At 50.1% G+C, this 23398-nt stretch overlaps 1 protein-coding gene across 13 annotated transcripts in view; it reads left to right on the top strand.

Annotated features, from left to right (window-relative positions):
* Positions 1–23398, top strand: part of SIPA1L3 (signal induced proliferation associated 1 like 3) — a 293879-nt gene that overhangs the window by 210295 nt on the left and 60186 nt on the right. For all 13 annotated transcript variants that reach the window (XM_039465884.2, XM_074386413.1, XM_039465880.2 and 10 more), the window contains 3 exons: positions 1607–1881; positions 12033–12284; positions 13708–13845. In XM_039465884.2, coding sequence (XP_039321818.1) covers positions 1607–1881; positions 12033–12284; positions 13708–13845 — 665 coding nt within the window. The remainder of the gene's footprint in view (positions 1–1606; positions 1882–12032; positions 12285–13707; positions 13846–23398) is intronic.

Below are 23398 nucleotides of genomic sequence, written 5' to 3'. Positions count from 1 at the left end.
TTCCTGAGGGTTTTGCTATAGTAATAAGATGGGAAAGAATAAAAAGTGCAGAGGTAGGAGGACCTCTTGAGGCCAGGAGTTTGAGACAAGCCTAGGCATCGTAGTAACCCCAGCTACTCAGGAGGCTGAGGCAGGAGAATCGCTTGCACCCAAGCGGCAGACATTGCAGTGAGCCAAGATCATGCCATTGCACTCCAGCCTAGGTAACAAGAGTGAAACTCTGCCCCAATAAATAAATAAACAAACTCTGCCTCAATAAATAAATAAAATAAGGCCAGGTGCAGTGGCTCATGCCTGTAATCCTAGCACTTTGGGAGGCTGAGGTGGGTGAATCACCTGAGGTCAGGAGCTTGAGACCAGCCTGGCCAACGTGGCGAAACCCGTCTCTGTTAAAAATACAAAAATTAGGCCGGGTGCGGTGGCTCAAGCCTGTAATCCCAGCACTTTGGGAGGCCGAGGCGGGTGGATCATGAGGTCAAGAGATCAAGACCATCCTGGTTAACATGGTGAAACGCCGTCTCTACTAAAAATACAAAAAAAATTAGCTGGGCATGGTGGCGCGTGCCTGTAATCCCAGCTACTCAGGAGGCTGAGGCAGGAGAATTGCCTGAACCCAGGAGGCGGAGGTTGCCGTGAGCCGAGATCGCACCATTGCCCTCCAGCCTGGGTAACAAGAGTGAAACTCCGTCTCAAAAAATATATATATATATATATAAATTAGCCAGGCATGATAGTATATGCCTATAATTCCAGCTACTCAGGAGGCTGAGGCAGGAGAATCACTTGATCCTAGGAGGCAGATGTTGCAGTGAGCTGAGATTGCACTCTAGCCTGGGCGACAGATCGAGACTTTATCTCAAAAATAAATAAATAAATAAATAGGCCGGGCGCGGTGGCTCAAGCCTGTAATCCCAGCACTTTGGGAGGTCGAGGCAGGTGGATCACAAGGTCGAGAAATCGAGACCATCCTGGTCAACGTGGTGAAACCCCGTCTCTACTAGAAATACAAAAAATTAGCTGGGCATGGTGGCGCGTGCCTGTAGTCCCAGCTACTCAGGAGGCTGAGGCAGGAGAATTGCCTGAACCCAGGAGGCAGAGGTTGCGGTGAGCCGAGATCGCGCCATTGCACTCCAGCCTGGGTAACAAGAGCGACACTCTGTCTCAATAAATAAATAAATAAATAAATAAATAAATAAATAAATAAATAAACAAACAAATACCTCAGCCCAGAGGAGATGCCAGTACCACTCTTAACTCATTGGCCAAAACACGTCCCAGGGCCCCATCCAACCACAAGGCAGCCAAGAAGTGCAGTCCCACTAGACCCTAGGAAGGAGGGAGGTCAGGGCCTTTGGAGCCATAGCTCATGACTGCCATGGTCTCTGCGAGGTTGTAAGCCACAGAGTCACATATCCACATTTTCCCTCCGGAAATCAGGAAGCCGGGCTGGGACCAGGTGCGTGTTCCCCCTGCAGGTTCCCTGCCATTGCCCGAGAAGGTTGGAGATGGCAGGTTTTCGGCCTCAAAGTGGGGAATCTGACTGGGGGTCTTCCAGAGGAGCTGGTGCATACAGCTTCTGAGGCTCAATGCTGCCTGTTGCCTGCAGGTGATGACCAATGGCTGGGAGACGGTGGACATGACACTGCGGCGGAACGGGCTTGGGCAGCTGGGCTTCCACGTGAAGTACGACGGCACAGTGGCCGAGGTGGAGGACTACGGGTTTGCCTGGCAGGCCGGCCTCCGGCAGGGCAGCCGACTAGTGGAGATCTGCAAGGTGGCCGTGGTCACACTGACCCACGACCAGATGATTGACCTACTGCGCACCTCTGTCACCGTGAAGGTGGTCATCATCCCGCCTTTTGAGGACGGCACGCCCCGGAGGTAAGGACCTCCGCCTTTCATCCAGGTGGTGGGTGGCAGCTCCCAGAACACTGGCCTGAGGCCTCCCTGGCACTGTCATTTGACATCCCAATAGACGAGGGGTTAGGTAGGCCCTTCTCAGCAGAAATAGTGGCAACAGTGACAGGAGAGAGAGGGCACATCTACAGAGCACTTACTGTAAGCCAGTTACTGATTTATTCCTTCATACAGGCATGAGTACATGTCATCTCCATGGCCGCCCTGTGAGGGAGAGCATCATTCTTCCCGTTTTCTGCACGAAGCACACAATGTTAACAGTCACTTGCCTGCAGGCACACCACACTTCATTCATTTGCTCAGAACGTGTTTATTGAGCCCCTACTATGTGCAAACTCTGTTCAAAGTGACTACAGCAAAGTGTCTGATCCCTTGCAGTTTGTGTTCCACAGGGAGAGACAGGCAGTGAAGAAATAGGGGTGTCATACAGGATCAGGTAGTGCAAAGTCTCAGAAGGAAATTAAATCAGGGTAATGAAGGGGCTACAGTGTGATTGCGGGCAGAGAAGGCTCTGTGAGGCTCCACAGGGAGGCAGCCATATGGTTTTCTGGCCAGCAGCCTCCAGATGGGAGCCGAGCAGGGCACAGCCTCCGCAGTGTGCATGGCCTCCCCAGCGTACATGGGTGGTGCGTTCCTAGAGTGCAGGGAGGCCCATGTGGCTGGAGCAAAATGAGCAGGAGTGAGAACTAAGAGCAAAGAACAGAGAGGTGACCGGGCAGATGGTGTGGGCTTCATGGGCCATGGAGCAGTTTGGGTTTTATTTCAGGCCCAATGGGAAGCTGGTAGGTATGGTAGGTGACTTATTTCTTTTGTTTCTGTTGCCCAGGCTGGAGTATGGTGGCGGGATCTCAGCTCACTAAAACCTCTACCTCCCTGGTTCAAGTGATTCTCTTGCTTCAGACTCCCAAGTAGTTGGGACTATAGGCACCCACCACCACGCCCGGCTAATTTTTTGTATTTTTAGTAGAGTTGGGGTTTCACCATGTCGCCCACGCTGGTCTTGAATTCCTGACCTCTGTCGCCCAGGCTAGAGTGCAGTGGCAACATCTTGATTCAGTGCAGCCTCTGCCTCCCAGGTTCAAGTGATTCTCCTGCCTCAGCCTCAGCAATAGCTGGGACTACAGACATGTAACACTATTCCCAGCTAATTTTTGTATTTTTTGGTAGAGATAGGGTTTCACCATGTTGCCTAGGCTGGTCTTGAACTCCTGACCTCAAGTTATCTGCCTGCCTCAGCCTCCCAAAGCGCTAGAATTACATGCATGACCCACCTCACCTGGCTTATGTTAATCACCTTAACCGTAATTTCTTTTCTTTCTTCCTTTTTCTTTTTTTTTTTTTTTTAAGCTGGAGCTTGCTCTGTTGCTCAGGCTGGAGGACAGTGACACAATCTTGGCTCACTACAACCTCCGACTCCCAGGTTTAAGCAGTTCTCTGCCCAGCCTCCCGAGCAGCTGGGATTACAGGCGGACACCACCACACCTGGCTAATTTTTGTATTTTTAGTAGAGATGAAGTTTCACCATCTTGGCCAGGCTGGTCTTGAACTCCTGATCTCATGATCCACCTGCCTCAGCCTCCCAAAGTGCTGAGATTACAGGCGTGAGCCACCTTGCCTAGCTTTTTCCTTGTAGTTAATTTTGGAAAGAAACCAGGTCACCTGTCCTTAGAGCTTCCTCTTCCTGGCTTTAGCTGGTGGCCTCCCCATGGTGTCTGTTAGCCTGTTGCTCCACCACTAGGATTTTCTGCAAACTAGAGTCAAAGATGGCAGCTTGCTCAGGCCCCAGTTGGATGTCTTTCAGCCGCAGCACTCCTAGGTATGCATCTGTGAGAAGGCACTGTGTGTCTCGTGCCCCTCTGCAAGTGACGCCAAGGGTGAGCAGAGGCTTCAGACAGCAGCCCCTGGCCATTGCCATATGTCCCCTTCAGCCCTGATTCATGGCCTAGCAGCCACTGCTAGACATTGCCTAGATCCATCATTTCATGACGGGTTGCAGATGCAGACAAGCGGGCCACCTTCATTCTGTCGTTCCTTCTTCATGTATTGGCTGGAATGCTTCTGAAAAGAGCTTTTCCTTCAGTAACTGTTTAGTTACCCTGAGATATAATTTGTACAAGGAAGGCAAGATAAATACAGTTTTCAGAATAATGAGTTTGTCCCTAGCAACCTCCCGAAGTGACCAGTGAGAGAGACCCACCATGTTCCCATCTCTGGAAACAGTGCACAGAGGACAGCTGAGGCCTTGGCCTCATGGAGTGAGGTCCCAGTGGGCCAGGGAGACAAACAACACAAGCAAACGAATGAGATGATTTCAGATTACAGAGGGGGAGGCAGGAGAGCATAGTCGGGGATGCAGGCTCTGCAGCGAGGCTGTCTTGATTTGAATCCCAGCTCTTCCTCTTGTTACCTGCTACCCTAGGGAAGTGGCCTCTCCAGCCTGTGCCCGCATTTCCTCATTTGTAAAATGAGAGCTTTTGTGAAGTTGAAGGAGTTCCAACTTGTAAAGCACATAAGACAGGCCAGACCCAGTAAGCGGCTCATGCCTGTAGAGTGCTGGTGGCTCTCAGCACTTTCGGAGACTTAGGCAGGAGGATCACCTGAGCCCAGGAGTTCAAGATCAGCCTAGGCAACATAGCAAGACCTCAACACATTTTTTTTTTTTGAGACACAGTTTTGTTCTTGTTTCCCAGACTGCAGTACAGTGGCATGATCTCAGCTCACTGCAAGCTCTGCTTCCTGGGTTCAAACGATTCTTGTGCCTCAGCCTCCCAAGTAGCTGGGACTACAGGCATGCATGTGCCACCACACCTGACTAATTTTTGTATTTTTAGTAGCGACGGGGTTTCACCGTGTTGGCTAGGCTAATCTCGAACTCCTGAACTCGTGTGATCTGCCCACCTCGGCCTCCCAAAGTGCTGGGATTACAGGCGTGAGCCACTGTGCCCAGCCCAAATTTTTAAAAATTAGCTAGTTGTGATGGCACATGCATGTAGGCTCAGCTACTCAGGGTTGAGCCTGCGGTGAGCTATAATCACACCTCTGCACTCAAGCTTTCTCAAAAAAAAAGAAAAAAAGCCCATGACAGGCGTCCGCAAACTATGGCCCACAGGCTGCATGCGGCCCCCTGAGGCCCCCCGCCGCACTTCAGGAAGGGGCACCTCTTTCATTGGTGGTCAGTGAGAGGAGCACAGTATGTGGTGGCCCTCCAGCGGTCTGAGGGACAGTGAACTGGCCCCCTGTGTAAAAAGTTTGGGGACGCCTGGCCCATGGGATAGGACTTGGCCTATAGGGGGTGCTCGAGAGACACTAGTGCTGAGATACTGGATGTGAGGACTGTGAAGGGCACATAACCCACATGGACATGGTGGTCTGGGAAGGCCTGAAAGTGAGAGCAAAGGCCCTCGGCTGGGTGACAGACCAGAAAGAGGGCCTGTGCGGCTGCATCAGATTGAGCCAAGGGGAGGGCACAAACTGGGGTGATGATGAGTGCCATATTCACATAGGACTTTGCTGGGCTCCCACCAGAGCTGGTGTGATCTCCACTTTACAGATGAGAAAACTGAGGCCCAGGGCAAACAAGTCCCTTTGCAGAGTTGCACAGCTTGTAAGTAGTAAAGCAGAATTCAAATCCAGGTCAGCCTGTCTCCATGATACTCTGCAGCAGGCATCCCCAAACTTTTTACACAGGGGGCCAGCTCACTGTCCCTCAGACCGTTGGAGGGCCGCCACATACTGTGCTCCTCTCACTGACCACCAGTGAAAGAGGTGTCCCTTCCTGAAGTACGGCGGGGGGGCCGGATAAATGACCTCAGGGGGCCGCGTTCGGCCCGTGGGCCCGTAGGCCCGTAGTTTGGGGACACCTGCTCTGCAGCCTCTGAAAGCCATAACGTGCTGTTAATACACAGGCATACAAATGGTTTCCCCACCCTCACCTTCCTGAGTTGTGCTTGCCCTGGGCAGGCCCAAACCCTGAGCCTGAGGGTGTGGCCACACCTACCCACACACCCCCAATGGCTCAGCCTCAGGACTCTAGTCACACCCCAGGTGTCTTCTGGTCCCAGCCCTCTTCCCCTGCCACCTTCCTCCTCTGCTTGGAGCCAAGGCCCAGCCACACCTGCTCAGATCTCTGCAGGGGCAAGTCAAGGCCAGATAACCCCACAGGCGAGTGCCCTGGTGGCTGTGCTCCTCAGGGAAGGACAGACACCCTGTCCACACACTCCCACATGTGCCCGTGACAAGCCAGCTCGCCCATCGCATGACTATCACCCCAAACATGCAGGTAGGGACAAACTAAAATTCAAAGAAAAGTCTGGGATTCTCCAGCTTTGGGAAGACAGGGCCAGGGAGAGTGCAACCAGTCAGACGAGTTCTTTTCCCTGCCCTGTTCAGGAGAAAGACTTACCCTCCTGTTCCCTTTACACTGCGGCTGCTGAAACAGGCGTGGGTTGGGACTTGGGTGGTTTTTGTTGTTCTTCAAATGCAGAGGTGTGTAGCTGACCTCATTTGCAGAGCTGATAACCCCAGCTCTGGGCTCTCTAGCCTCTTGATGCCACCCCTGGCTCAAATGTCTGTTGCAGTGAGCTCTGAGGGGAACAGTGAGAACGGGACAGAAGGGCCCTCGCTGCCACCAGCCAGGGCTCATGGCATGCACACCGACCCCATGCTCTCAGACACTTAAAAGAATGCACAGCCTCTTCCTCCTACTGCCAGGCCACAAGGCTGGAGTTTCTGTGTGTGTTTGTTTTGTCTGTCGCCCTAGCTGGAGTGCAATGGCTGGAGTACAGTTGTTTTTAAGGATTAAAATGACGTAGCAGGGCATCCCTCTCTCCTACCCCCATCCTCCAGTTTCACCTGCCGGAAGCAACCACTGCTCCCAGTTTCTCATGCATTCTTTCAGAAATATTTTATACAGGAAATCAAATATTTAAAATAGTAATAAAATCCAAGTGCAGTGGCTCATGCCTATGATCCTAGCACTTGGGGAGGCTCAGGTGGACGGATCACTCGAGCCCAGGAGTTCGAGACCAGCCTAGACAACATAGGGAGACCCTGTCTCTACAAAAAAAAAAAAAAATTTAATTCTCCAGGCATGGTGGTACATGTCTGTGGTCCCAGCTACTTAGGAGGTAGCGGTGGGAGGATCACTTGAGCCGGATAGGTCAAGGATGCAGTGAGCCATGATTGCACCACTGCATTCCAGCCTGGATGACAGTGAGACTCTCTCAAAAAAATTACATAAATAAAATAAAGTAGTAATACAAAGACTAGCACTTTATACCTCTGTATAGTATCTTGCTTTTTTTTTTTTTTCTATCCCCAATTAACAATATATTGGCCAGTTCAAGGGCTCATGGCTGTAATCCCAGCACTTTGGGAGGCCGAGGTGGGTGGATCACCTTAGGTCAGGAGTTTGAGACCAGCCTGAACCACATGGTGAAACCCCATCTCTACTAAAAATACAAAAATTAGCAGGATGTGGTCGGTGGGCTTCTGTAATCTCAGCTACTTGGGAGGCTGAGGCAGAAGAATCACTTGAACCCAGGAGGTGGAGGTTGTAGTGAGTGCACCTGCACTCCAGCCAGTGTGACAGAGTGAGACTTTGTCTTAAAAACAAAAAAAATTTAAGCATGGCTTCTCAAATGTCATTGTGTGTCAGCGTCCTCACAGGCAGCTCAGTCAAATGCAGATCCTTGGGCCCTGCCTCAGCGGGGATTCCGATGCATGTAATCTGGGGTGGGGCCCAGGAATCTTCATTATTTGCTGAGCACTTGTGATTTAGAGGCTGGTCATTTTCAGATCACTGTGGAAGGCAGGAGGCGAGAGGAGCTGGGGCAGAATCTTTTCCAGAGCCCCAGGTGGGTTTGATTGGATTTCAGAAAGTAGAAGTGAGGGTTTTGCTTCTGTTTGTGGGAAAACCAGGCAGACTGTCCTTAGAATCTGCTGGAGGAGGCAACTGCATCAGCTCTGATTTGCTAAGCACTTGGCATGTGCAGACTCTGCTAACACTCAGAGATTGCTCACAACCAGCCCCATCTTACAGATTAGGAAACTGAGGCTCTGAGGAGAGAATTCCTCACCCACACTCATGTAGGTGATAAAAGGGCTAGGATCTGAGCCAGCCATATGGCCCCATAGCCCTGGCTCTCTACCACTCCGTGCTGCCTTCTTTTTTTTTTTTTTTTTTTCTTTTTGAGACAGAGTCTTACTCTGTTGCCAGGATGGAGTGCAATGGCACAATCTTGGCTCACTGCAACCTCTGACTCTCTGGTTCAAGCTATTTTCCTGCCTCAGTCTCCCAAGTAGCTGAGATCACAAGGCACATGCCACCACATCAAGCTAATCTTTTTTTTTTTCTTCTTTTTTAAGAGATGGGGTCTAGGACTCCTGGGTTCAAGTGATCTTCTTGTCTCAGGCTCCTGAAGTACTGAGATTATAGGTATGAGTCACTTTCCCCAGACCTTGCTGCCTTCAAAGTGATTGAATAATATTTTCCCCTTTTTGTCTTTTAATTATTGTTATAATTTAGTTAGTTTTTTTGTTTTGTTTGTTTGTTTTGGATCTTGCTATGTTGCCCAGGCTTGCCTTGAACTCCTGGGCTCAAGTGATCCTCCCATCTCAGACAGAGCTGTCTACATAGCTGGGACTGCCCAGCTATGTTTCCCTCTTTGAAGTCATACCTAAGAGCTCTTAGCCCAAGATGAAGCCGTCAGTACCTAAGGGAAAAGGCCAGGCACAGTGGCTCATGTCTGTAATCCCAGCACTTTGGGAGGCTGAGGCAGGTGGATCACCTGAAGTCAGGAGTTTGAGAGCAGCCTGGCCAACATGACTAAATCCCGTCTCTGCTGAAAATACAAAAATTAGCTAGGCATGGTGGCGGGTGCCTGTAGTTCCAGCTACTCAGGAGGCTGAGGCATGAGAATTGCTTAAACCCAGGAAGTGGCGGTTGCAGTGAACTGAGATCATGCCACAGCACTCCAGCCTGGGTGACAGGAGCCAGACTCCGTCTCAAAAAAAAAAAAAAAAAAAAAAAAAAAAAAAAAAAAAAAGTCAAGGACCTAAGAAGTCTACCCACTGGCTCCAAACCACTGTATGGTGGGGCCATTGTCCTGTGTTAGGTTAAAGTTGTGGGCTTTAGAGTCAATGTACTAAATATTTAAATCCAACTTCTTCTTACTGGCTGTTTGACCTTGGACGGGTTATTTAACTTCTCTGTGCCTCAGTTTATTTATCTCTAAAAAGTGATGTACTGATCAAGACTCTGGGTACCAGCAACAGAACAGGCTGAAACATAAACATGGCACAGCCAAAGAGAGTCTTCACTGGCTCACATACCCAACAAGACTAGGAGATGGGACAGCATTTAGGCACAGCCATATCCAGGGACTCAGACACCCTCATCAGGAGCCTCTGTCCCCTCTTTACCTCCACACTTACTGTCATTTTCAGGCAGTCTTCTACCCCCACTCCCACAGCTCTGAATTTAAGTTCCCTCAGCCCAGCAGCTCCAGTGGAAATAGATTTTTTTCCCTAATTTTCCCTGTTTTCAAAAACAGTTCCAGAATAGGGCATGATGGCTCACACCTATAATCCTAGCACTTTGAGAGGCCAAAGTAGGCTGATCACCTGAGGTCAGGAATTCAAGACCAGCCTGGCTAACGTGGTGAAACCCTGTCTCTACTAAAAATACAAAAATTAGCCAGGCATGGTGGCACATGCCTGTAATTCCAGCTACTCAGGAGGCCGAGGCAGGAGGATCGCTCAAACCTAGAGAACGAGCCACTGCACTCTAGCCTGGGTAACAGAACAACACTGTGTCTCAAAAAAAAAAAAAAAAAAAAAAAAAAAAAAAAAGCTGGGTGCGGTGGCTCACGCCTGTAATCCCAGCACTTTGGGACGCCAAGGAGGGTGGATCACTTGAGGTCAGTAGAAGTTCGAGACCAGCCTGGGCAACATGGTGAAACGCCATCTCTATGAAAAATACAAAAGGTAGCTGAGTATGGTGGGGCACCCCTATAGTCATAGCTACTCGGGAGCCTAAGACACGAGAATCACTTGAACCTGGGAGGTAGAGGTTGCAGTGAGCCGAGATCTCAGCATTGCACTCCAACCTGAACAACAGGGCAAGACTCCATCTCAAAAAAACAAACAAAAACAGTTCCAGGTTCCAGGATTAATACTTATTATCTCTTGCTGGCCGTGCTTAGAGCACATGACAGTTCTGCGCTAGTCGTTGTGTTGGGGTGGGGGCTTGGAGAAAGCTTCTGATTGGTCGGGCCTGGGTCACATACCTGGAGCCAATAAGTGGGATCAGCCCCACCCAGAGCCCATATTAACAAAGACCTGTTATCAGGAGAGGGGGTGTGGGGAGAGACACCAGGCAGGCAGGAATGGCAGGTGTGCCCTGCCTGAAGACAGCGATGGTACCTGTTCCCACCTCTGCCTGGGCCTGGCATGTCTGCAGGCTCTGTTAGACATTCATATTGTTATTGTTCCTCACCTGGTGCCTGGTAAGATATTGGCAGCTGCCAATCCAAAGAGACAGCCAGAAGACACTGCTGCGTGTTGGCTCCAGCCCTGGTGTTACCAAGGGATGGTGTTTTAGGCCCTGGGTACCAGAGCACATCCACCTCTACCTTAGTCTGTTTTGTGCTGTGATGACAGAATACGAGATGGAATACCTTATAAAGAACAGAGATACATTTCTCACAGTTCTGGGGGCTGCAAGTTCAAGATCTAGTCACTGGCAGGATAGGGCCTGGTCTTTCTGCTTCCAAGATGGTGGTGCCTTGAACACTGTGACCTCTGGAGGAGAGGAACACCATGTCCACACACAGCAGAAGAGCAGAGAACCCACTCCCGCAAGCCCTTTTTATAGCAGCATTCATCCATTCATGAGGGCTGGGCCCTGAGCTCCTCCCACTAGGCTCCACCACCCAACAGTAGCATTGGGGGTTAAGTTTCCAACACATGACTTCTGGGGCAACCCACATCCAGACCATAGCAGCCTCTGAACCACCATATCTATCAAATCTTTTGCTGGGTGGCCTTGAACCAGGTGGCTCCAGGAAACTCAGGAGACCCTCAGAGGATCGGCTCGATGGGGGCATGGGAGCTTCCAGGCTGAAGGCTCCTCTGAGCTCAGCTCTCACAGCTGTCGGGAGGTGGATTTTCCAGGCACTGCCCCGGCCTCATCCTTGGGCTTGGGGCCCCTCCCATGCGGCACTGCAGTGGCAGTGGAGAATGCCAGCCCCGCCGGCAGATCTCCCTACCTCAAGCCAGGAGTACCCCGGTGCAGGTGCCAGCCTGGTCTAGGGGGAGTCACAGGCCTCTCTGCATCTATTTCAAGGTTGTGGATTTCATGGCTTTTTTTTTTTTTAAACCACCCTGCAAAGTAGGTCACCTGCTCCTCTTCCAGCTGCCTTTAAGAGTCTTTGGAACAAGGCAGATACTGTCCTTTGATTCTGAGGACATCTGCCTTTCTGGCCCCGAGTACCGCTAAGGGGGGCCAGGCAGGTCCATGGAGGACACTGGCAGACGTGTGGCCTGGGTCAGGTAGAAGCGAGGGGAGGGAACAGAGAGAGTGAGAGGAGGGGAAAGGAGATGAGGTGGAAAGGACCAGGCAGTCAGAGCCCCTGTCTTGGGTCCTGTCCTGGTTGAAGACTCTGAGCTGGTAAGTTTCAGACCATTTTAAGGGGTATTCACTCAACTTTTAAAATAGGCCATACCTGGCCAGGTACAGTGGCTCATGCCTGTTATCCCAGGACTTTGGGAGGCTGAGATGGGTGGATCACCTGAGGTCAGGAGTTCAAGATCAGCCTGGCCAAGGTGGTGAAACTCCTTCTCTACTAAAAATACAAAAACTAGCCAGGTGTGGTGCCGCTTATTCAGGAGGCTGAGGCAAGAGAATTCTTGAACCCAGGAGGCAGAGGTTGCAATGAGCTGAGATCATGCCACTGTACTCCAGCCTGGGTGACAGAGAGAGACTCTGTCTCAAAAAAAAAAAAAAAAGAAAAAATAGATCATCCTTGTTCATATTGGGCCAGGAAAACCCAGCCTAGACAGCAGGCCCACGTGCTGGTGGGCTGGGGCCTGTGTGATGCAGTTTTTCTCCCCAGGGGTTGGCCAGAGACCTATGACATGAATACCTCGGAGCCCAAGACAGAGCAGGAAAGCATCACTCCTGGGGGCCGGCCCCCCTACCGCAGCAATGCTCCCTGGCAGTGGAGTGGGCCTGCATCCCATAACTCTCTACCAGCCTCCAAGTGGACCACTCCCACCACCCCTGGCCACGCCCAGTCCCTGAGCCGGCCCCCGAAGCAGACCCCCATGGTCCCCTTCAGGGAGTCCCAGCCACTGCACAGCAAGAGGTAAGCACTTGGCGGGGGTGGGGGGGACGAATACTGCCCTGCCCGAACCTGTCCTCCGCCCCTCCCTCTCCACACTGTTTTTCTCCATCCTCTTCCTCGCCTCAGGCTTTTGACCTTCCTTCTTATGCTTCTGTCTCCATTGTTCCTCCCTCCCTCCTTCCCTTCAGCTTTCACTGTGGGGCTTTTGTTTGAAGACCCAATGCTGGGGAGCTCAGCATCTGAGTTGGAAATCCACTATACTAAGTAGACGATTAAATTAAATTAAAACTGCTTTTTTAGGCTGTACACAGTGGCTCATGCCTATAATCCCAACATTTCGGGAGGTCAAAGCAGGAGCATTGCTTGAGGCCAGGAGTTAGAGACCCGCTTGGGCAACATAGTAGAATCCTGGCTCTGTAAAAAAAACATTTATTACATATTAGCCAGGTATGATGCACGCCTGTGGTCCCAGCTGCCCAAGAGGCTGAAGTGGGAGGATGGCTTGAGCCAGGAGTTCCAGTGAGCTGTGATTGCAGTACTGCACTCCAGACTGAGCAATACCGCATCTCTGAAAAAGATAAAAAATTAAAACTGTTTTTTTCTAAGGTGAAGAGACTGATAATCACAAAATTTAGGACAGTGAATTCTTTTTTGAGATGGAGTCTCACCCTGTTGCCCAGGCTGGAGTGCTATGGCACAGTCTCGGCTCCTTGCAACCTCTGCCTCCCAAGTTCAAGCGATTCTCCTGCCTCAGCCTCCCAAGTAGCTGGGACTACAGGCGCCTGCCACCACGCCTGGCTAATTTTTTTGTATTTTTAGTAGAGACGGGATTTAGCCATGTTGGCCGGGCTGGTCTCAAACTCCTGACCTCATGACTCACCCGCTTCGGCCTTCCAAAGTGCTGGGATTACAGGTGTGAGTCACCATGCCCGGCCGTGATTTCTTTTTGGAGGAGGCAGGGAAATGGGAAGTGGGGAAGCCCATGGGTAGATGTTATCACCACCATTCCAGTCCTGGGGTTGGGTGGAAGCTTCAGGGAGTTTGTTTTGTGATGATGACAAATATAACTTACAGATACTCTTTTGAAGATATTATATATTAAAAGATAAAAAGAAAATTTTCCAAAAAATGAAGGAATCCAACTTGCAGAGGGACATCTTGTCCCCAGGTGGGGGGAGGTGAGAACGGTCTTGGGCAGCCCCTGTTACACTGCAGAAGCTGTGGGTTAGGGCAGCTGCAGTGGCTCTGGGAGGAGGGGGCCCAGGGGCATCCCAGCTTATCTTGCCCTATGCTCAGCATCCTCCCCTTCATCCTAAGCGGTGGATAGCAGAAGGGATGTGGCTTGACGGGGGACGGTCTGTCTGTCTGTCCATATATCTGTCCTCCCAGGGAAAGGGTACCCTCCCACTCACCCCTGACACCTTCCTCCCCTGTCTCCTTCCAGGCCAGTCAGCTTCCCAGAAACCCCTTACACAGTATCACCAGCAGGGGCCGACAGAGTCCCTCCCTACCGACAGCCTTCTGGGAGCTTCTCCACCCCCGGCTCGGCCACCTACGTGAGATACAAGCCATCCCCAGAAAGGTCAGCCTCTCTCCGTTCTTTTCGTGTTAAGGGATCTGATCAAAGCTGTGGCTCCTTCTTCCCCAGGAAATGCACACCCCCACAATTTTATTTGCCATTTTTGGGGTTTCTGGATCCCCGAAGGTCCTCAAAGGAGCCCCATGGGGTGGTTATGTCTCATGTTTTAGAGCTAAACTGGGCTGGGCTGGGCAGGACCCATTGTTGGCTTTCCTTGCAGCAGAATTTTGATTGCTGTTCTCTTGACGCCTGTGTCATGGCTCAGGCAAGAGCTTCCACCATCCGGCATGACCACGCACCTAACTGTCTCCAGCCCTAAGCCCCTCGGACCACGCTGCCAGCATTACCCAGTTTTCAAAATATTTCCGGCTTCCCTTCTGCCCCCTTGGGTCCATCTGCAAGCTGGCAGCCTGAGAGATCTCCTCAAACCCTCCGGGGCTCCCCAGTGCCCTCAGGATAACCTTGGCATTCAAGGCCCTTTAGGCTCTGGCTCCAGCTGAGCTGATTGCCCAGCTGCCTTCAGCCCTGGTGCCCTCTGTTTTTCCTCCACTTCCAGGTTTCTGGTTCAGGGACAGCCACACCAATCCCAGTCCTTCGGCCTGAGCCATGGGCCTCATCCTGTGAACGTCCCCTTCCTCCTCCTCCCTGCAGTCCACCTCCTGAGCATCTCTGTTGCCCACCCCTCCTCTTTTCCCTGCTGTTTTTTTCAGATCACCACAGTGGGCTTCTAGCCTTCATCTCACCTCCCCTGGTCCCCCCTCCACTCAGCAGCCAGAAGGCTCTTTCTATGCCTTTTTTTTTGAGACCACTCTGCCGCCCAGGCTGGTGTGCAGTGGCTTGATCTCAGCTCACTGCAACCTCCGCCTCCCGGGTTCAAGCCATTCTCCTGCCTCAGCCTCCCTAGTAGCTGGGATTACAGGCTCCCGTCCCCATGCCCATACAATAAAAAATTATTGTATTTTGTAAAAATACAATAATTTTTGTATTTTTAGTAGAGACGGAGTTTCAGCATGTTAACCAGTCTGGTCTCGAATTCCTGGCCTCAAGTGATCTACCTGCCTTGACCTCTCGAAGTGCTAGGATTACAGGTGTGAGCCAGCGCACCCTGCCAGATCTTTCTGTATCTGACCATTCCTGTCCCCTGCTCCAAACCCTGTCACAACTCCAGAGCTCTTACGGCACAGCTTTTGCCCCCTCCCTGTGGCCACCAGGGCCCCTGTACCTTGTGAGCCTCCTGCAGTGCAACGCATCAGCCACATGGCCACTCCCAGCTTCCTTGAGGGACTGTGTGTATTTCAGAACCTTGACTGTATTCTTGCCTTGGCCTGGATATGCTTCACACTCCTCACCCACACTCCCCCCATCCTACCAACTCGAGCTCTTGTGCTCCCTCTAGAACCCTTCCCTGGACCTCCCTCTTGAGGCAACCCAGTTCCCTGTGTATTTTCTGACATGGCCTTAAGCATTCGCCATCCTTATTAGCCAGCTAAGTGTGTGCACTTGCACATGTGGATGTGTGTGCACCTGTGAGGGAGCGAGAGAGAGACATAGAGAGAGAGTAAGCGTGCTCTCCAAGACCTCCCGTCACATAGCACAGGGTCTGACACGTGGCTCATCTTTGGTATATATTGGGTGAAAGGATGGAGTATGCAGGTTTGTTAAAATGAAGCCACTGGCTGGGTGCGGTGGCTCACGCTTGTAATCCCAGAACTTCGGGAGGCTGAGGTGGGCGGATCACAGGGTCAAGAGATCAAGACCATCCTGACCAACATGGTGAAACTCCGTCTGTACTAAAAATACAAAAATTAACTGGGCGTGGTGGCACGGGCCTGTAATCCCAGCTGTTTGGGAGGCTGAGATAGGAGAATCACTTGAACCTGGGAGGCAGAGGTTGCAGTGAGCCAAGAATGCGCCACTGCACTTCAGCCTGGATGACAGAGTGAGACTCCCTCTCAAAAAAAAAGCCCACCTGCCTTAAGGCCAGGGATCAGGCCACTAAACCAGTGGTTCTCAATCTTTAGCAGGTGTTGGAATCACCCAGAGGAGGACTTGTTAAAATACTGGGCCTGAGCCTCGAATTTCTGACTTGGTAGGTTCGGGGTGCTGCACCAGGGACCATGCTCTGAGAGTCGCCACACTCTTCCATTGTCAAATTCTCAGCCTCTTGTTAAATTGGGGAAACATACCCACTATTTCTTTTTCTAGTAGCCGCCATTCAGCTTTCATTCCGCAAAGGGTCTTAAGAGCTTTCTGCGTGCCAGGAGGAATATTTAAGATACTTGGTCACCGGGCGTTCTGTAGTCAGCCCTTGCTGACTGTGATGGAAAGTGTTCTAATGAGCACTCTAACAGAAGAGGAGGGAACACGGCCCAGCCCTGGAGGTCTAGGCTGGCTGCCTGGAGGAGGTGGTATCTGAACAGAACTTTAAGGGACTAACAGGAGTTTGCCGCAGAGAGGCAGGAAAAGGCCATTCCAGACAGAAAAGGCCGCAGATGTGAACAAGCAGGATGCTGTGAAATGCAGGTGAATCAGAGAGGAAACTAGTATGTGGAGGACATGGGGTGTGGGGGCACCCAGGCAACAGCAGGGACTGAGGTTAGAAAAGGCAGTCAGAGCAACTCACCAGTAACAAAGGAGCTGGCAGTGGTGTTACGAAAAGCTCTTGGGAGCTATTTTTTCCCCCTAAGGTCTTGGTATCTCCCTTTATTGTTATTTTTTTAATTTTTATTTTGAAATAATTATTGAATCACAGGAAGTTGTCAAAAAGCACACAGGGAGGACTTGTGACCCCTTCATGCAGCCTTCCCTGTTGTTAATGTCTTGTATGATTGTGACGCATTATCAGAGCAAGAGGTTGACATGGGTACAGGCCTACGGCTTATTCAGAATTCACCAGTTATACATGCACTCATTTCTCTGTGTGTGTGTGTCTGTAGCTCTGTGCAGTTTTATCACATGTGGAGTCTTGTGTAACCATCACGAGGTGCCTCATGCTACCCTTTCATAGCCACACCCATCTCCTTCCCCTATTTCTAACCCTGGCAGCCATTCACCATTCATCTGTTCTGAGGCTCTTTTTTTTTTTGGAGACAGAGTCTCACTCTGTCAGCCAGGCTGAAGTGCAATGACACGATCATAGCTCACTGAGGCCTCCCTCTCCTGGACTCAAGCAATCCTCCCACCTCAGCCCTGCAAGTAGCTAAGACTACAGGCATGCATGCACCACCACACCCAGCCAATTTTTCTTTTCTTTCATAGAGACAAGGTCTCACTGTGTTACCCAGACTGGTCTTGAAGTCCTTGCCTCAAGCCATCCTCCCACCTGGGCATCCCAAAGTGCTGGCATTACAGGCATGAGCCACCGCACCCAGCCTGTCTTTTTAATTATTATTTAGTGAATGTTAGATAAAAGGAATCAGACATATGTATCCTTTAGAGGTTGTCTTTTCCACTTAGAATATCCTTAAGGTTCATTCACATTGTTGCAAGTCTCATTTATTATGCTGTTTATTCCATGGTCTAGATGTACCACAGTTTAACCGCTCACCCATGAAAAGACATTTGAGGGAGGGCATATTCGGGACACTCTGAATCTATGCTCCTGGGTTATGAAGTCTTGCTCTGTTTCTCCAGCTGGAGTGCAGTGGCACAATCTCTGCTCTAGGTTCAAGTGATTCTCCTGCCTCAGCCTCCCGAGTAGCTGGGATTATAGGTATGCGCCACCATGCCCAGCTAATTTTTGTATTTTTGGTAGACACAGGGTTTCACCATGTTGGCCAGGCTGGCTTGAACTCCTGACCTCAGGTGATTCGCCCACCCTCAGCCTCCCAAAATGCTGGGATTACAGGCGTGAGCCACCACGCTGAGCTAAAATTTTTTAAAACATTAAAAATATATTTTTTAAAAAATTTAGGCCGGGCGCGGTGGCTCAAGCCTGTAATCCCAGCATTTTGGGAGGCCGAGGCGGGTGGATCACAAGGTCCAGAGATCGAGACCATCCTGGTCAACAAGGTGAAACCCCGCCTCTACTAAAAACACAAAAAATTAGCTGGGCATGGTGGCGCGTGCCTGTAATCCCAGCTACTCAGGAGGCTGAGGCAGGAGAATTGCCTGAGCCCAGGAGGCGGAGGTTGCGGTGAGCCGAGATCGCGCCATTGCACTCCAGCCTGGGTAACAAGAGCGAAACTCCGTCTCGAAAAAAAAAAAAAAAAAAAAATTTAGACCAGGCGCGGTGGCTCACACCTGTACTCCCAGCACGTTGGGAGGCCGAGGTAGGCGGATCACAAGGTCAGGGGTTTGAGACCAGCCTGGCCAATATGGTGAAACCCCATCTCTATCTTTTTTTAAATAAATAAATAAATAAATAAATATAAAAAATAAAAAAAAATTAGAAGACATTTGGGCCAAAGCGTGTGGATCACGAGATCAGGAGTTCAAGGCCAGCCTGGCCAACATGGTAAAACGCCGTCTCTACAAAAGATACAAAAAATTAGCCAGGCATGATGGCACATGCCTGTAATCCCAGCTACTCGGGAGGCTGAGACAAGAGAATCGCTTGAACCTGGGAGGCAGAGGTTGCAGCAAGCTGAAATCACACCATTGCACTCCAGCCTGGGCAACAAGGCGAGAATATCTTTAAAAAAAGGGGAAAAAAAAAAAGACAATTTGGGTAGTTTCCGAGTTTTGGCTATTATAAATATTCATGCGGTGAACATGTACATTCAGGCATACAGGTTTCTGCATGAAAATAAGTTTTCATTTCTCTGGGATAAATGCCCAGGAGTACAATTGCTTACCGTATGGTAAATCCATTTTTAGTTTTAAAAGGAACTGCCAAACTGTTTTCCAGAGTGTCTGTATCATTTTACATTCCCACCAGCAGAGTGTGAGTGATCCGGGTCTCCACATCCTCATCACCATTTGGCGTTGTCACCGTGTTTCATTTTAGCTGTTTTGATAGGTGTGCAGTGATGTCTCATTGTGATTTTAATTTGCTTGTTGCTAATAGCTAATGATGTTGAACGCCTTTTCGTGTCTTATTTGCCAACCGTATATCCTCCTCAGTGAAGTGCCTGTGCGTGTCTTTTGCGCGTCTTCTAATTGGATGCAATGTTGTTCAGTGTCTGAGAGTTCTTTGGATATTCTAAATACAAGTCCTTTGTCAGATATGCGATTTGCAAATATTTCCTCCCAGCCTTTAGGTTTGTCTTTTTGTCTTTTTTACAGGGTCTTTCACAGAACAAAAATTTTTTTGTTTTTTATTTATTTATTTGAGATTGAGTCTTGCTCTGTCGCCCAGGCTGGAGTGCAGTGGTGCCATCTTGGCTCACTGCAACTTCCGCCTCCCAGGTTCAAATGATTCTCATGCCTCAGCCTCCCAAGAGGCTGCGATTACAGGTACGAAACACCCACACAGCTAATCTTTGTATTTTTAGTAGAGACATCGTTTCACCATGTTGGCCAGGCTGGTCGAGAACTCCTGGGCTAAAGTGATCCTTCTGCCTCAGCCTCCCAAAGTGCTGGGATGAGCCACCACACCCGGCCTAAGTTTTTTTATTTTGATAAGGCCCAAATGAGCTTTTTTTTTTTTTTTTTAATTTTATGGATCAGGTGTTTGGTGTTATCTAAGAACTCTGCTTAGTCCTGGATCCTGAAGATTTTCTTGTGGTTTTTTTTTGGAAGTTTTACTGTTTTACATTTAAGTCTGTGATCCATTTTGAGTTTTGTTTGTTTTAGTTAATTCTTGTTTAAGGTGAGAGGTTTACGTGGAGGTTGCTTTATTGCCTACTGTTGTCGGATTTGCTGCAGCGCCATTTATTGAAAAGGTTACTGTACTGCCTTTGTTCCTTAAGGCAAAAATGGGGAAGTGCAGAATTAATTGGATATACTTGTGCGGATCTGTTTCTGGGTTCCATCAATCTATATGCATGATCTCAGTGAGTCCTCCCAGCAACTCCTTGAGGTGGGTAGTTTAATGACCCTCATTTCACAGAGGGGAAACTACAGCTTAGTGAGGTGAATTCACTTGGCTAAGGTCACTCTGCCAGGATGTAACAGAGCCAGGATGAGAACCCAGGACTATAGTTCCAGAGGGCTGACCCTGACACAGCACTTTGGGAGGCTGAGGTGGGAGGCTTGCTTGGCCCGAGGCGGTCAAGGTGTCAGTGAGCCAGGTGTGCTACATTGCACTCCAGCCTGGGTGAGAGTGAGACCCTGTCTCAAAAATAATCAGTTAATTAAGAGAGAAGAAACTAGATCACTTGCCCACCCCTCAGCCCCTGGCAGGGTCACGTTGCACCCCTGTGCCTGTTAACTGTCAGGATTTATTCAAGCCATGTGACACAGGGCTGGCTACCAGAGTGGAATCTGGGCTCCACCAAGCAGGGTTGGAGAAGGTGATGGCTGCTGGGGTGGCAGCCAACAAAGCTACGTCATCTGACCATCATTTTACCCAGGCATCCTGTCATTCACCTGTCTGTTTTTCCCACTGGTCAGTGTGGGATATTCACAGAGCAGGCTGGAGCTCTCTGTCCAGGCGAGGCTCCTGCCCACAGTCCTGTCTGTCTTGGTACTTTCCTCCACCGCCAAGAGGGAAGCTCAAGCCAGCATCTCATAGCCCAACCCTGCTCCCCATAAGGTGCCTCCCCAGAGTCAGTGCCTCCAGCTTCTGCCTGGAGACACCTGAAGCCACAGCTAGTCAGCTCCTCCCAAAGCCCCAAACCCTTTATCTGTGAAGTGATTTCATCTTCCAAGAAGAGATCATTACTTTAAAATTACTCAGATGAGGTTAAAGACGGCAATTTGATCTTCTCTTCTGCCAAGGATGTTTCTCCAGAGCTGTGTGTGATGAGAGGCTGAGATGTCTCGATTTCTAATCAGTTTGACCAAAATTGGACGGTGATAGATATGGCCCCAAATGGGAGATATTCAGCCTCCCAGTGAATGGTCAACATAGGTCAGTTTGCATTGGGATAATAAAAAGTCTAGTTGGGCGGGGCACAGTGGCTCATGCCTGTAATCCCAGCACTTTGGGAAGCTGAGGTGGGTGGATTACCTGAGGTCGGGAGTTCAAGACCAGCCTGGTCAGTGTGGTGAAACCCCATCTCTACTAAAAATACAAAAATTAGCCGGGCTTGGTGGCACACACCTGTAATACCAGCTACTCAGGAGGCTGAGACAGGAGAATCACTTGAACGCAGGAGCTGGAGGTTGCAGTGAGCTGAGATCACACCATTGCACTCCAGCCTGGGTGACAGAGTGAGACTTGATCTCAAAAAAAAAAAAAAAAAAAAATTAGCCTGGCATCTTGGCATGTGCCTGTCATCCCTTGGGTGGCTGAGGCAAGAGAATCGCTTGAATCCCGGAAGTGGAAGTTGGCATCACTTCTGCACTCCAGCCTAAGCAATAGGGCAAGACTCCATCTCACAAAGAAAAAAAAAACAAACAGTCTTGTTAGCAAGAGAAGTATATGGTTGGATAAAGTACAGGTTGTCTGATTGGGGACAGTAGCTGAGAGATGAAACAAGGTAAAATATACCCAACTAAAGAGGTTCTGTCCAATTAGGTTTAGCTGCATAGTATAGAAAACAGTGGTTCTGACAAGATCGTTTCTTTCCCCACATTGACGGGAAACAGGCCCCTCCTCCTTGATGTATTGCTGTCCTTGGCCTTTTGCCTCCTGGTTCAAGGTGGCCGTTCAAGCTGCTGCCCTGAGGAGGCGGTGAGGCAAAGGCACCCGCAGCACACTCCTGAGGAGGCTGCGAGACTGGAAGTCACGGGTGGCACTTCCAGTTTGAGCTCATTGGCCAGAGCTGCAAGGGATCCTGGGACATGTAGTCTGGCAAGCTGGACTCATTGCTGCCCCAGATACAGTTGGGATCCTGTTACCAAGAAGGAAGGAGAGGCTAGTCATGGGGAGCAGCCTACAGCGTCCGCCACTCAGACTTTCCGCTCTCCCCGGGCTCATCTAGCCATTTTCCCTGAATGCTGAGGATTTCACAGTGACTTTTTGGGAAAACTGAGTAAGTGCATCAACACTCCAATCTCCAGCAATGATGGAGCCACATTTTACCAGGCAGCTAGCCAGGTGTGAAGTCAGCTAGTAAGGTGAAGATTGCTTATAGTCAAAGTTGCCTTTGTAAAATCCCTTTGATTGTTGGAAACTGGGCCCTCAGACATTGAGAAAAGTTAAGAATTAACGTTTTGTACTTCCTGTGTTTTGGCTCTGTCTTCCTTTCCTGGAGGTTTTAGAGGGTCAAGGTCTGGTTGAGGGCAGGGAGGATGGTATGTTTTTTCCTGGCAAGTGAGTAGAGTTTTCAGAGAGTGCAGTGCCCCTTGAAGTATCCCTCCACTGTGCTCAGGGCGTTGAAGCCTGGGGTTAGAGCAAGGTGGATAAGTCAGTTACTTCCTCTTTGGCATGTAGGGGGATCCCAGCTTATCACCTTGCCTGCCCCCACCAGATCCTCCCAAGTAGAAAGTACAGGTACCAGGAGCCACCCAGAGAACTGCAATATCAACCCCCTTTTTTTTTTTTTTTTTTTGAGATAGAGACTCGCTCTGTTACCCAGGCTGAAGTGCAGTTGCACAGTCTCTACTTACTGCAACCTCCACCACCCAAGCTCAAGTGATTCTCCTGCCTCAGCCTCCTGAGTAGCTGGGACCACAGGTACACACCACCACCACACCCAGCTAATGTTTGTATTTTTAGTAGAGACGGGGTTTTGCCATGGCCAGCCTGGTCTTGAACTCCTGAGCTCTAGTGATTTGCCCGCCTCGGCCTCCCAAAGTGCTGGGATTACAGGCATGAGCCACCATGCCTGGCCAATATCAATATTATTAATGGAGGCTCAGTAACTTTCCCAGAGCACAGGGCCTGTGTCAGTGATGTACTTCTGGCCAAAGTAACCAAAATTTGGCTCAAACATTGTAGGAATTTGTTACCTCACAGTAAAGGAAGCTCAGGAGAAGGGCAGGTTCCAGGGAGGGTGAATTCAACATCTTGACCACATTATCAAGGGCCAGATTCCTTTTGTCTCCTCTCTTCCACCATCAGAGTGGGCCTCACCTGCAGCCTGGTAACAAGAGGGCAGCAGCAGCTTGTGATGTTAAATCTGGACCCAGCAGCATCTGGAGGACAAAGAGAGACCATCTTTTCTTGTCATCCCTCTTAAGAGCAAGATTTCCCAGAAGACTCTGGGCATAATTCCCCCACTTCAGTGAGACCATGCTGGGTAACAGACACCTGAAAGTCTCCCTGGCTTAAATCAGTGAAGTTTATTTTTCAGCCCCTATGCTGTTCCCCTGCTGATTGGCAGGGGCCTCTCAGGACCCAGGCTGCCCAGTCAGCCAGCATCTCCAAGTCACTTCCCTGACAGCTCAGCTGCGGGTGCTGGTCACATGGCTCCATTCAGCCAATCCAGAGACCTGGAAGTGTGTCCTGCCACCTGGTGGGAAGTGGAGAGCTGAAAACGTTTTGTGGGAGTCTAAATAACTCTGACCTCCCTTCATGCCTCATCAGCCAAAATTGTGTCACAGGCCTGTCCCTGAACCAACCCCA

The sequence above is a fragment of the Saimiri boliviensis genome, chromosome 14, assembly GCF_048565385.1.
Source record: "Saimiri boliviensis isolate mSaiBol1 chromosome 14, mSaiBol1.pri, whole genome shotgun sequence".
Classification (NCBI taxonomy): Eukaryota; Metazoa; Chordata; class Mammalia; order Primates; family Cebidae; genus Saimiri; species Saimiri boliviensis.
This window is presented reverse-complemented; position numbering and strand designations above follow the sequence as displayed.